The following is a 13,202-nucleotide window of genomic DNA, read 5'->3' on the forward strand; positions in this document are numbered from 1 at the left end:
GAGGGTCTTAGTAGTGCTGTGGTTTGGACATGGTTTGTCCCCCAAAAGTCACATGCTGGAAGCTGAGTCCCAGTGTGGGGTAGTGAGATCGGGAACTCTGAAGAGGGGGACCCAGTGGAAGGCTTTCAAGTCATGGGACTCCTCTTCTTGAGTGGAGTAATGCTATCTCAAGGGATTAGGTCAGGAAGGAGTAGATTGGTTCCCTGGAGAGCAGGCTGTCACAGAGTGAGCTGACCCCTCCCCAGTCCCTGGCTTCCTGTCTTGCCATGTGATATCTTCCACATACACCCCTGCCATTATGATGCCGTCACCATCAGGCCTTCACAAGAGCTGAGCAGATTGCAGGCACCATGCTCCTGAACTAGAGAACTGCGAGCTAAATCAACATCTTTTTTTTTTAAATGTATCCAGGCCCAGATATTTTATTATAGCAACACAAAAGAGAACTAAGACCGAAGAGACATGGGTCAGAGTCCCAAGTCTGGCAGACCCTAATATCACTGAACCTCTCTGGGCCTTCTTACTCTCATCTGTCAAATGAAAGGATGAACACAGAATTCCTTGTGGAAGGAAATCCATTCATGCCCACTCCTGACATGTGGCAGACAGTAGATAAATTTGAGCTTTAAGATGATGGCTGTCTAGGTAGCCCCGTTACATCTATCCTGGCACCCACTTATAGCTGGGGTCCTCATGGTGTTCTAGGCACAGGAAATGGTTGGAGGTTTCACCTTAAAGTATTTACAGATTCCCTAAGGGCTGTCCCTGAGGGTCTTTCCCTCCTTACCCAGCCCCTCCCTTAGCCCCATTATATCCTTTACCCCCACCCAGGCTCCCAGCAGGATCATTTACCCTCCAGAGACATCATCATATTCCCTAATATGATTGGAATCTGAATATATATTTAAAATGACAAGATTGAAATTAAAATTTAAATAAAGAATTACTTTCCTATAAGTTGCTCTGAAAGCAGTAATTTAGCAGCAAATTGATAGAGAAAGGTAAGCACTGGTCCTTTAAACCATCATGCCGTTTCCGGCGTGCGAGCCAGAAGTGTCTCAATTTAACACATCATTGGTCAGTATTATTAGAAATTTCACCAGGCTCTGGAGCACATTATGGAGGGGCTCCGAAGGGGAGGCCAAGGGTGCCAGCCTGGGGCCAGGGTCCCGAGAGGGCAGCCTGGTTAATGAGGACAGGAGGGGCTCCTGAGATTCTCCCTCTGCACCTAGTGGGGTTTAACTGCAATTCTCTTCTTGTTTGCAGTTCAGTTTCCATCGTGAAACAGGAATGGCGAGACCCTAAAAGGTCATTTGCTCTTACCGGAGACCATAGATTTGGAACATTGTAGTCTGTCAATACATCCTTCTGACCCCTCCAAACCTAGGTGCAGAACAAGAATCCTTTTCTCCCCAAGGCGCTGGCTCCCATGAGCCGCGTAAGCAAGACTCCAAAATCTGCCCCAGTCACGACCTTATGAGCAGCTACAACCTCTAGGGACCCCAGATTTGAACTTGGCTTAAAGACTGTCATTGCTCTACAGATTAAGGCCATGGGCTCCCTGCTTCAGCATCACTATAGGCTTATTAAAGAAGCACATTTGAGGTCCCCTGTCCCGTTCCAGCTGAATCGGAACCTCTAGGAGTAGGGTCCAGACACCTGCATTCCTGACACGTCCCCCAGATGCACTTTTGTGCACTCGCATTGGATGTGCCTGCGGTGGTGGTGGTGGCCGGATGCTCTACCTGCGTGCTCCTGAAATCAGTGCACTCAGTGACCAGCTGCCACCTCCAGAAAGTCCAGCAGTCAGGTATAAACCCATGGCCCCATCAAAATGTCCCAGACGCCAAAAGATCTCCCAGGCCAGAGTTCCACCATGGGAATGCCATTCCTTTAATATAAGAATTGCCTTGGGGTGGGGTTGTGGCTCAGCAGTAGAGCGCTCGCCTAGCACATATGAGGCCCTGGGCTCAATTCTCAGCACCACATAAAAATAAATAAATAAAGATATTGTGTCCAACTACAACTAAAAATAAAATATAAAAAAAATAATAAGATAAGAATTGCCTTTCCAGGGTTCACTTTTGTGTGTGAGCACCCCTGGAAGGCCCCACACTCCACCTGAATATGACTGCATCTACCAAAATCTGGCCTCCACCATTCCCCACAGGTGGACCTGGGTACCAGGAGGACCCTAAGTTCTTTGCAGGGGAAGAGACGCTAAAATAAAGGGAAATGTCCACCCTTTGCAGGGGAGGGCCTGCCCACTATGCAGGGCTGGCACTGGCAACCGCTGTGATGTGATTCCCGGGGGCAGCCCAAGGCCTGGTAGGTAGAGGAGCCTGAGCCCTATTCCCTTCTGCCAGGTACAAGCACCTGTTCTTGGTTTCTCAGAAGAGCTGTGGGAATGGTCACCCTCCAGAGTAAGAAGAAAAAGTAAATGACAGCACTCGCCATTCATGCTGGGCTGAGGACAGCAGAGCCTCCCCATCCACGTGCTCCTGATTCTGTGGGCCTCTGCCACCAACCTCTGCAGGGCATAGATTCAGAGATTGCTTGACTTCCAGGCTGCTCTCTCACCCAAGTGTGTTTGAGTGGCAGGTCACATGCCTGTGCCTCAGCTGCAAGGAAAGCTACAGAGCAAGTTTTCTGATGGAGGGTGTTTAAAATGTGCCGGGCAATCAGAAAATGAGGCAAAGATTCGCAGCAGGGCCCAGGCCAGATCAGCGTCCCTTATCCCTAGGAGGCTGCTGAATCCAGAGATCCGGAGCAGGAGTGTCGGGTGGGCCGGCCAAAGCTAGGATTGCCCAAGCTGAGTGAATATTGCCGGGAGTCTTGAGACTAAAATGAGGCTGTGGAGCGAGGTCAGGGTGCAGTGAGCTCCGGTTCCCCGCTGGTGCTGTCTCTGCTGCAGCCTCAGCTTCCCGGCCTTTCCTCCAAGGCCACTTCACTCCCACCACCCCCTCTGGAGGATGTGCTTACTAGCATTTACGCAATTACAGTCCCTCCAGTACTTACGCTACTCTCACAGAACACAGAGGGACGCAGACAGAACGGCAGAGTGTCTGCCTAGAGCCACACACCAATGACTTCTTGATCTTTTGCTATTTTACAACATACACAATAGACTGCATATGCTACTGTCCCCCTCGCCGGCTTTTTTTCTTTTTTTTTTTTTCCTTCTCTGTGACTTTAAACAATAATATTTTCAAATATCTCACAAATTTGTGCATGGAAGCTCAGAGGACTTGTGGTGCTGGTGGTGTTGATGACAGTCACTTGGTAGTGATCACTAATAATTAGTCTGGTCTCCAGGGTCCAAGAGACCAATGCAGAAGCTCTTAAAAGGACAGGCCAGAAGGCTGGGGATGTGGCTCAGGGGTAGAGTACTTGCCTAACAAGTACAAATACCCCAGGTTCAATTCCCAGCACACACCAAAAATGTGTGTGTGTGTGTGTGTGTGTGTGTGTGTGTGTGAGAGACATAGTGGCACATCTGCCTGTCAAGATAGTCACAGGCCTGAATACCCACATTTTTATTTGATTGCTCGGAAGCTCAGTACTATACTAACGGCTAAGAGCCCCTTGGCCTGCATGTCTGCAATTTTCTTCTGCGTAGCTGTAACTCTTCGTTTTCCCTGGTCTCGTCTTCCTTTGCATTTCATCATGATTTTATTGTACCTATTCTTGTCTGTGGTCCCAGTCCCTCTATTATCCAGGTGGGAGTGAGACAGCATGTGGGTCTGTTTCCTGCCATCTCTTTCAGTGTGGTCCTCGTGCATCCTGGTGTAGGAGTCTGATTGTGCTTGCTGTGAATCCCTCCAGGGCAGGACTTTATGACTATCACTGATCCCAAGTGTCTGACAGTGCTTCTGGCCCAGAATAAGAATGGAAATAAACTGAGGCAAGGGCAGAGAGGACTCTGGGAGCCCTGATGGGGAGGGGGCTCACAGCTGTGAGGGATGAAGCTAGCAGGGTGACTGTCATGCTCAGTGGCACTCAGCAGGGGCAGCCTCTGCCTACTCTGACACTCACACAGTGTCAGGGCCTCAAAGCCTGCAGGTCCAGTCTGGAAGGCAGGTTGATGGCTGGTAGAGGATCATGAGCACAGGCACCATTGTCCACCCATGTGACCCCAGAAGTGGAGCCCGGAGCTGGACCCTGTCAGATGTGTGTAGGCTGGAAATATACAAGTGACTACAGGACCCTTTGGTGCTGACCTCAGCCCCAGGCTGTCTGCCTTTCTGAATCTTGCTTAGCTTTCATGGCCCAACACCAGCCCATCTCTTCTGGAGGCTTCTCTCTGATCTCCAGGCTCTGTTAATTCACACTTCTCTGATTTCTTGGGAAAACAGTAGAAGATGCTGTGCTTTGTCCCCTCCCCCTCCTCTGCCTTTCAGCATCTCACACCTTTCCCATACCAGGCGCACAGGAGGGGACCATAGGTTATGGGCATCAGTCAGTGGATTTGGTCAGCTAGGCCTCCAAGCAGCTTCCAGAAACATCCCCGGAAGTAGTGTTAGGGGTCCCAGCACATAGGCCCCACAGTCTGGAAACTTCACGTCCCTAAGGAAGGGAGTCATACTATGTTATGTCTCTGCTCCGTGACCTGCGCACTTCCCTCCTCCCAAAGTGAGGAGCATTCACCAAGCAGCAGTGCTGAGCACTGCGATGATCATGGGCACATGGAGTGGAGGGTGAATCAGCAAGGCCTGGAGGGGCCCCAGGAGTCTACATCCCTGTCATCTTTCCAACCTCCCTGATCACCTCGATGCCACTATCCTGTATAGCACTGTGTGCAAACTAGGGAAAAGTGCTCCCTCTGGGTCGACAAATTAGCAAGAGCCCTGTGGGCTGTTGCACACTTGTGGGTGCAGAGTGGGAGCACGTGCCTCCCCGGCCAGAGGTCAGCCCCCACAACCCCCTCTGCCAGCATCTTTGCATGTGGTCCATGTGTAACTGGTTCCCTCAAACTAGTAAAATGCCACCCGTATGTCCTGTGAGACTGCTGCAGGTGGGTGGTCCCCTGCCCCCAAGACCAGCAGACACCTTCAGCCTGTGCCACCGCCTCACAGGGAGCTTCAGCCGTAAAGGACCTGGGTCTTTAGTGTTCATCAGTCGCTGAAAGAAGCAGGATGCTGTCAGCCACCGTAAAAATGTGACCTTTGAAAATTTACAAGAGCTTGGGTTTAAAAAGCTGCTGCGTTAATGATGCATCCCATTAGCATCTCATTAAAGAGAAGCCGAGAGAACTATTCAGGCCTGATGATGGGCAGATAGGGCCACTCTGTGGGACTGGGCAGGGGGAGGGTCTGCCTCTGCTCTGCCAAGCGCCACCAAGTCACAGGAGCAGAAGCCATGCCAGGGATGCGAGGGAAAGGTACAGGGTCTGAGTGGCTTCCCAGGAAGCGAGGTGAGGCCTGCTCAGCCCTACCTTCTTCCCCCTGCCCAGGGCTACCTTGTCCTGGTTGAGTTTTGTGGCTTTTGTGTGGGGGAGCCCTCCTTTGGGGAGGTCTGGCACTCGGGCTGGGGTGGAGCCTGGATCACTTGTCGGGATTCTGAACCATTGGAGAGAACAGGTAACAGGACTTGAGTTCAGAGCTGGAGCCACGGACCCATTCTTCATCCCAGAAACCTCCAGAATCTGAGGTCTGGTTGGGTTTACTTTGGGCCTGGAGCCCTTGGCAGGAAGAGGGGCCCTGCCTTGGACAACATGCACCAGTCCATGTATTGCCCACCCGGAAGCCAGGCTCCTCATAGGACATACCCCTGTGCCCAGGCCTTTTCTGGAAGAAGTGGAAGGAATGTTCATTTCATTATTTTAATAAAATTAAATCCCCAAACTGCAAGTTGCTTGCAGTTTCAGATGTTGCTAGCGCAGTGTGGAATGTGAGTAGTCTTATTTATCTTTCCTAAAAGAAAAAAGACTGTTTTTCTTCTCACTGCAGAACTGCTTTCTTGTACATAAGAAATCGCTTGTAGAATGAAGGAACTCTGGATTGTTCAGAGGGGAGTCAGGGGAGAAGAGGGGCTGTGGGGATGGGAAGGATGGCAGAATGAGACAGAGATTATCACCCTATAAACATGTATGATATGATACACTACGGGTGTGACTCTGCACCATGCACAGCCAGAGGAATGAGAAGTTGTGCTCCATTTGTGTATAATGTGCCAAAATTCATTCTACCGCCACCTATAACTAATTAGAACAAATTATATATATATATATATATATATATATATATATATATATATATATATATATATGAGAATAGAAGGGGATCAGGGGGAGGGAGGGGAGGAAAAGGGGAGGTACTGGGGAATGAAATTGATCAAATTCTACTGTTTTATTGTATGCACGTATGGATAGATTATAACAAATTTTAAAAAGAGAGAAAAAATAAATATACATATATACACACATATACATTTAAAGAAAGAAACCGCTCATAGTATTCATGAAAGACACGGCCATGCAGGCCCCTTGAAACCCCTGCGATCTCCTCCCAGCCACTCTAGGCCCACCTCTGCCCCCAAGAGTTCCTGGCCTCTGTCCAAGGTGTCACATGTTCCTACCATTTGTGCACCGTAGTTCTCTGCTCCACTGGTGCAGCCGCTTGAGGGCAGAGCTGAGTCTCAGTCACCTAGGTCCCCACTGCCCTGGCCAGTGCGTGACACAGAACCAGAGTCCAGTGCCGAAAGAACAGACCAAGACACAAAATGAGCAAGTGAGCAAACTGGCAGGAGTATTTTGGAACCACAGGCTTGAGTGATGTGTGTCGACGGAAAAGTGCTCAATTTTTCCAGTTCAGAAACTCCCCTGATTTTAAGGCAAACATGGGAGCGTGAAATTTAAGAGGGCAAAACCTGGTGACCCAAACTCGAGAAGACCCCAGCCTCCTCTCCAGGTAGCAATGGCCATTCCTGGGTGAGTTTCCAGCACCCCCCACTCCCACCCCAAGTTGCCATGCGAACCTGGCAGGGCAGAAATGGTGGCCGAGGGAGGATTCTAAAAACCTGAGCTGCCTCTTGCCTGGGAGGCCTAAGCAAAGACAGGCTGCAGCACCCCCTTCTGGTAGGCGGGGGTTCTGTATTGTCAGCGAAGGGGAAAGGAGGCTGGGGTCTCAGCATTCAAACTGGACCCAAAATAGGGCCCCAGGGTAGGGGGGGCTTCTTCCCCTTCCCATGCCTCTGATTGCAGGAGAAGCAATCTTTGTGCTTCTGAATCCCCAGGACCTCGGAGCCTGGAAATACAGGCTGCAGAGGGAGTAAGCTGGCTTCTCTTGTCAGGGAACACATTGGAAGCTATCTGGAGAATGCTGGGAAAGCCACACTGTTGTTCCCTAACGCTGCTAGAGAGCATGGCTAAATCCCCAGTCCCATCTGACACCCCGGCCCCCAGCTCCCACAGACAGAAACGGGGCAGAGGCCCCTGATGAGGACGCTTGTCCAAGGAATTGTTCTTTCCTCAGGAGAATCTCTTCTCCTTTGTTTCTTGCTCTGTTCACAGAAGCGGAGAATCTGAAATGCAGGCCAGAGATAAAGTGCAGCTTAATGCAATCAGCTCAGCACAGCCTCAGGTCCTACCGGGATGTGGCTCCTGCTCCTCCCAGCAGGCCCTAATGCAGTCACCGTGTGCCATCTGCATTATTCAGCAAAGCCCTAAGAAGTGTGGCCGGCCTCCTGGCTCATAGCCCCTGACCTGGGACACAAGAATCACTCAGTCAGGGGCCCAGAAGGGAGCTGAACCTCCTACCATACATCACTGGGCCTAGTGCCATCAGAAGCCACCACAAGAACTGTAGCCCTCACCTACAGATGTCCCTTGGGGCTTCTTTGCTGTCTGGGACTGTCTCTGGTTGGCAGCCACTTCTGCCCATCATCCCCCTTCATGCTCCACCCCATGCCTGGGTGGGCTCTGGTTACCCTCCTGGGAGCCACAGTTGTTCTTCCCAAAGCCACCTCCACAGAGACCCACGGCTCCTCACATTCAAGTACACCATCCTGGCCTCTCCAGCATGTTTTTAGCATTTTTTTTTTTTTTTTTTTTTGGTTTATAAATAATGGCCATAGTAGAAAACTTGGTAAATACAGCACAGTCCAGAGACAGAACAGAAGTCACCCATTATCCCTACTCAAGGACAACAAGCCTGCTGACATTTTGGTCATTCCCCTCCTACACATGTTGTTTGACATGGAGACATTCACATAGGAAGGTCATGTGTGTGTCATTTTGTTGCCTGCTTTTCTCATTAAACATTGCAGTATGAACATTTTGTCACCTCATTAAGAACGATTCTTAGTGACTACGAGATTCTTGGTGACTAAGTCATATCCCATTGTGAGGCTCTCACTCAGGGAGGCCAGTGCTACCCTAATTTTGGAATCCATTCCAAGGCTCATTTTCACTTTAAACTATGGCTTTCCATAATAGAGAAGCCAGGGGTCCCACTGTCTGGGGAGGGTCTCAACTGTGCCCCAACAGGCCTCAGCTCCCACCCTCCTCATCCTCCTGGGTGGGATTTGCACCTCAGTGGCTGGTGTCGGGGCAGGAAGGGAATGTATAGTGACCCTCACTTTCCACCTGATGGTGGCACTTTGCAGGGTGAGCAGTTGGCCATCGCATTATGAATTCTGAGTAAGTGGACACCTGTCAAAAGGTGAGCACTTGCTGGCTCTAGGGCTGGGCTGGGTACACAGTAGGTGCTCAGCACAGGCCCTGGTAAGTCAATAACAGTTGTGTTGTGGTGGTTTCTCGATGACCGAGGCCTGGGGTTTCCATGGCCCAGAACACGCTCAGCTGTGGTGGCGCAGGAGGAGCAGGTGGCTGCTGTGGGGCTGCGGAGGCCCTGGCCTGGGGCTTCTGGAGTAGTAGCCTCAGCTGCTGCAATTCTACCAAGATAACTGCAATTCCCTGTGGGGCTGGAAAGCAGGACCAGGGCTCTGCCTCTGGCCCCAAGTTCAGTCGACAGCGGGGGTATGTTCAGGAGAACAGGTCCCAGGCCAGCAACCCAAGCCAGACTGTGCTCACCCTCCTAATCTGTTTCCGCAGGCTCCTGGCATCTCCAAAGCGGACAATCAGTCCCAGGGACTCGCGACCAGCATCCGGTGGGGGCAGACACCCATCAATCAGTCCACACCCTGGGACACTGACGAGCCGCCCTCCAAACAGATGAGGGAGAGCGACAATCCAGGTGTGTACGTTGTCAGCAAGCAGGGACACCTGCCTGCTGGGTGCCCGCCTCTCCCCAGTGGGTCCTGCAAGCTCAGGGGGTGGGGTCCCTGGTGGCGTTCTCTCTGCTCTTGGTGTTCTTCTGCTCCTTTCTCTGCTACTCAAGAAAGTATGTGGGAGAGCAAGGGTGTGAGAAACACTACAGAGGTGACTTTGATCAGCTCCAGTTATTTTGATTAGTCATTCCCAAACCTTAGTACTCTGATTCCTCACGCGGCACCTTCCAGGGAGGTCTTGGCATGTCCATGGTAAGTGAGAACTGGGATTGCTCTGCCCCCAGGGACTGGGAGCTCCCCACCTCCTACTGCATCCCAGTCCTCCTTTGGACAGCTGTGACCAGAACAGATGCCCTCCATTTCACCTCCCACTGCCCCACAGCTCCCCGTCAGGAGTCACAGAACATCATCCCTCTGTGCAACAGCCCCACAGATCTCTGAAGACCCCTTTCATCCCCACTCCAAGTCTTCTGCAGAGTAAACACACCAAACCCTCCAGCCATGCCCCAGAGCCCATGGATTCCAGTCCCTTTACCTCTGGGCAATTGCTCCTCTCTGCATCCTCCTTGAACACAAAGAACACAATGAGGACCGCCCACAGGGGCACCTCCTTCCTTCCGTGTCCCCTCCACTCTAGTCATTGCAGCCTTGGATTGCATCTGCTCAACCCACAGCCACATCACATGCCGTGTCAGCAGCAAAACCCCAAGACTGTCCTGAGGCCACTGCTGTTCACCTCCTCACAATCAGCTTAGGCAGCTGGGTTTGGGGACCCAAGGGCAGGCCCTGTCAATCTCTCCCCATGCAGCTCCTTGGGTCTGTAGGACCCCTGCTTTCCTGGCTGCCCTGTTCCCAGTCCTCATGATATTGTATCCTCTGTAGACCCAGTCATGGTGGATTTCAAGCCATCATTTAAGTCATAAAAAGTGCTGATCAGGACTCGCTGCATGGGACCAGAGACCTAAAGGGAGGAGCATTCACCCTTCATCAATGAATCCTGCAGGGACTCCCTCTCTGTCTTCACCACAGAGCTGCCTGGGCCTCACCAGCTGGGCTCTGAAGTTCTAAGGCACTTTTCCAGGCAGAAGTGAGCTTCGGCTGACATGCCTGGGCCTTGAGACACCCAGGCTGACTCACTGTGATGCCACCTCCTCTGCTTCAGCTTGGGGACAGTCCCCCTTAGCGATCCATTCTTTAGAATCTTGCCAGCACGACTTCGCCAATGTTTTTTGGCTTCCAGTTTTCCCCAACCTCTCTCATTATCAAAATCATAAATATTTCCTGCATATTTATGATGTGCCTGGCTCTGTGTGCCGTCTCAATGCTTGCAGCAATCCTAGGATGTTGTATTATCGTGCCTGCTGCCAATGAGCAAAGTGACTCAGGAATGGCTTGTCCCCAGGTCACCTAGCTGGGAAAGGGCGGAGCCAGGACTAGCCCCTGCTCTGAGTCCCCCAGCCTCACCATGCACCATCACACTGACAGCACCCTCTGGTGTTTGAGAGTCTCCCCACCATCTGGGCGCCTGCCCGGCCTTGCCGTCCTGTTTCTAGGATGGAGTTCCCAGTCCTGCTTTCGACCCTCCAGGACCCCTCCTCTCCTGCCTCAGTCTGCACTGCCATGCCAGAGGAATCAGGGAAACCAAGAGAGCGACTGGGCGACCGAGACCCAGACCTGCTCTCATTCCGTCAGAGGCAACCAGACTGGCCTTCCCTGTCCCTGTGTCCAACAGCTTCACTTGCAAGCCCCAGGGTCACCTCATATCAGCCCTGCTCTGCCCGAGCTGGGCACAGCTGACCTTCCTTTTGTATCACATCTCAAAAGGTGTGTCTGGACCCTTGTGTTCAGCCAGAATTTCCCGAAGAGACAGAGTGGGCTCCTCTTGTTTCCCCAGGGGCCGGCTGTGCCTAGCAGCCTTTCCACATACCCCACCCAGGGACCCTCCTGAGAGCCCCTTGCCCTGCTCCAAGCTCTGGTGTCCTCCCCTCAAGGCCCAGCACACACTGTCCCCACCATGTAGCTTTCTCCCCACCTCCCTCCCCCAGGGGTTCTCCAGAAATGGGGGAAGAAGCACCAACATTTATAGAACGTTTACCACGTGCCAGACACTCAGCTGGCTTTATTCTTTTAATACATTTTCCTCATTCAGACCTTCCCGTAGCTCTAGAAGGTAGGCGTTGCCAGTTTGATTTAACTGAGAAGGACGAAGCTCAGAGAACAAAAGCAACCTGCTGGGCGGGTTGGCTGGTCAGTGGTAGAGCCGAGATTGGAACTCGGGTCTCTTTGAAGGCCTCTGCTTTCTTCCTCTCTGCTCAGTCGCTTGCTGTTCACCTCTCCCAAGCAGATCTTCTTCCTTCTCTGAGCCCCACAGCCATTAGTGCATATCCCCGTTTTAGTTAGCGCTTTTGTTGCTGTGACCAAAAGACTTGACCAGAACAACACAGAGGAAGAAAAATTTACTTTGGCTCACAGTTTCCAAGGGTCAGTCCATGGTCAGTTGAGTCCGTGGCTCTGGGCCCAAGATGAGGCAGAACATCATGATGGAAGGATGTGGCCAAGGCAAGCAGCTCAGGACATGAACCAGGAAGCAGAGAGATCTCTTCACCAGGGGCAAAATATAAATCCCAAAGGCACATGCCCAGTGACCCACCTCCTCCAGCCACACCCTACCTGCCTACGGTTACCACCCAGTTAATCCCTATCAGTGGATTAATCCACTGATGATGTTAAAGCTGTCTAATCATCTCACCTCTGAACCTTCTTGCATTGTCTCATACATGAGCTTTTGGGGAGCACCTCCTATCCAAACCATGACCCCCCTGAAGGCACAGGGCCTGGACCGTAATCACAGATTCTTAGCTTGTGAGTTTCTGGACCCAGGTATCTCATCCACTGCTGTGGCCCCAGCCCCCAGCTCAGGGCCTGAGGCAGTCGGTGTTTGTTGAGTGAATGTGTCACCAGCAGATAACATTTCTTTTATCTCCCTTGCAGGCACGGGGCCATGGGTGACCACGGTGGCCGCCGGGAGCCAGCCTGCCCTGATCGCACACTCCTATGGAGTGGCCCAGCCTCCCACCTTCAGCCCAGCTGTGAACGTCCAGGCCCCCGTCATCGGGGTGACCCCCTCACTGCCTCCCCACGTGGGGCCCCAGCTCCCGCTGATGGCGGGCCACTACTCGCTCCCACAGCCACCCTCCCAGCCGCTGAGCAGCGTGGTGGTGAACATGCCTGCCCAGGCCCTCTATGCCAGCCCTCAGCCCCTGGCAGTGCCTACACTGCCTGGTGTGGGGCAGGTGGCCCGTCCAGGACCCTCCGCTGTGGGCAACGGCCATATGGCAGGGCCGCTGCTGCCTCCGCCGCCGGCCCAGCCGTCCGCTACTCTCCCCAACAGTGCCCCTGCCACCAACGGGCCCCCCACAACCGACTCGGCCCACGGGCTGCAGATGCTGCGGACCATTGGCGTGGGGAAATATGAGTTCACCGACCCGGGGCACCCCAAAGGTAAGTCCTGCCGCCCACATACCTCCCTGTGTGCCTGTGTCTGGAGCTCCCTGCCTGGTCACCCCAGGACAGGAGCGTTGTGGCAGCTTCTTCACTGGCCTCCCCCAAGCTGGAGGCTGCAGTGGGGCCTCCTCCTGCCCAGGAGGGCCAGGCCTCAGACAGAGGAGGCCAGATGAAGGGCAAGTGTGGAGGGCAGGAAGGAAGGGGGGCACTGCATGGGCAAATGAGGAAAACAGGAGGAGGAAGGAAGGGAGAGCCTGCAGAGTCCAGAGCCCTGGGCCACTCTCCCCTCTGACCCCAGGGCCAGGCCAAGATGCAGGAATCATGAGCAGGAATCATGGCTCCTCTTGAGGCCCATGGAACAGACATTCAGAACACAGACTCTCTGTGACCCTCCAGGGCACGCTCCCTCCACACAGTCCCCGGATGACAGCACCCAAGACATTTAGACAGGCCAGGCCCCACCCCAGACC

At 52.8% G+C, this 13,202-nt stretch overlaps 1 protein-coding gene across 1 annotated transcript in view; it reads left to right on the forward strand.

Annotated features, from left to right (window-relative positions):
* Positions 1-13,202, forward strand: part of Klhl29 (kelch like family member 29) — a 280,907-nt gene that overhangs the window by 210,242 nt on the left and 57,463 nt on the right. The window contains exons 4-5 of the mRNA XM_027937849.2: positions 9,053-9,194; positions 12,220-12,729. Of these exons, the coding sequence (XP_027793650.1) occupies positions 9,053-9,194; positions 12,220-12,729 (652 nt within the window). The remainder of the gene's footprint in view (positions 1-9,052; positions 9,195-12,219; positions 12,730-13,202) is intronic.

This window comes from Marmota flaviventris, chromosome 14, assembly GCF_047511675.1.
Source record: "Marmota flaviventris isolate mMarFla1 chromosome 14, mMarFla1.hap1, whole genome shotgun sequence".
In the NCBI taxonomy this organism is placed as follows: domain Eukaryota; kingdom Metazoa; phylum Chordata; class Mammalia; order Rodentia; family Sciuridae; genus Marmota; species Marmota flaviventris.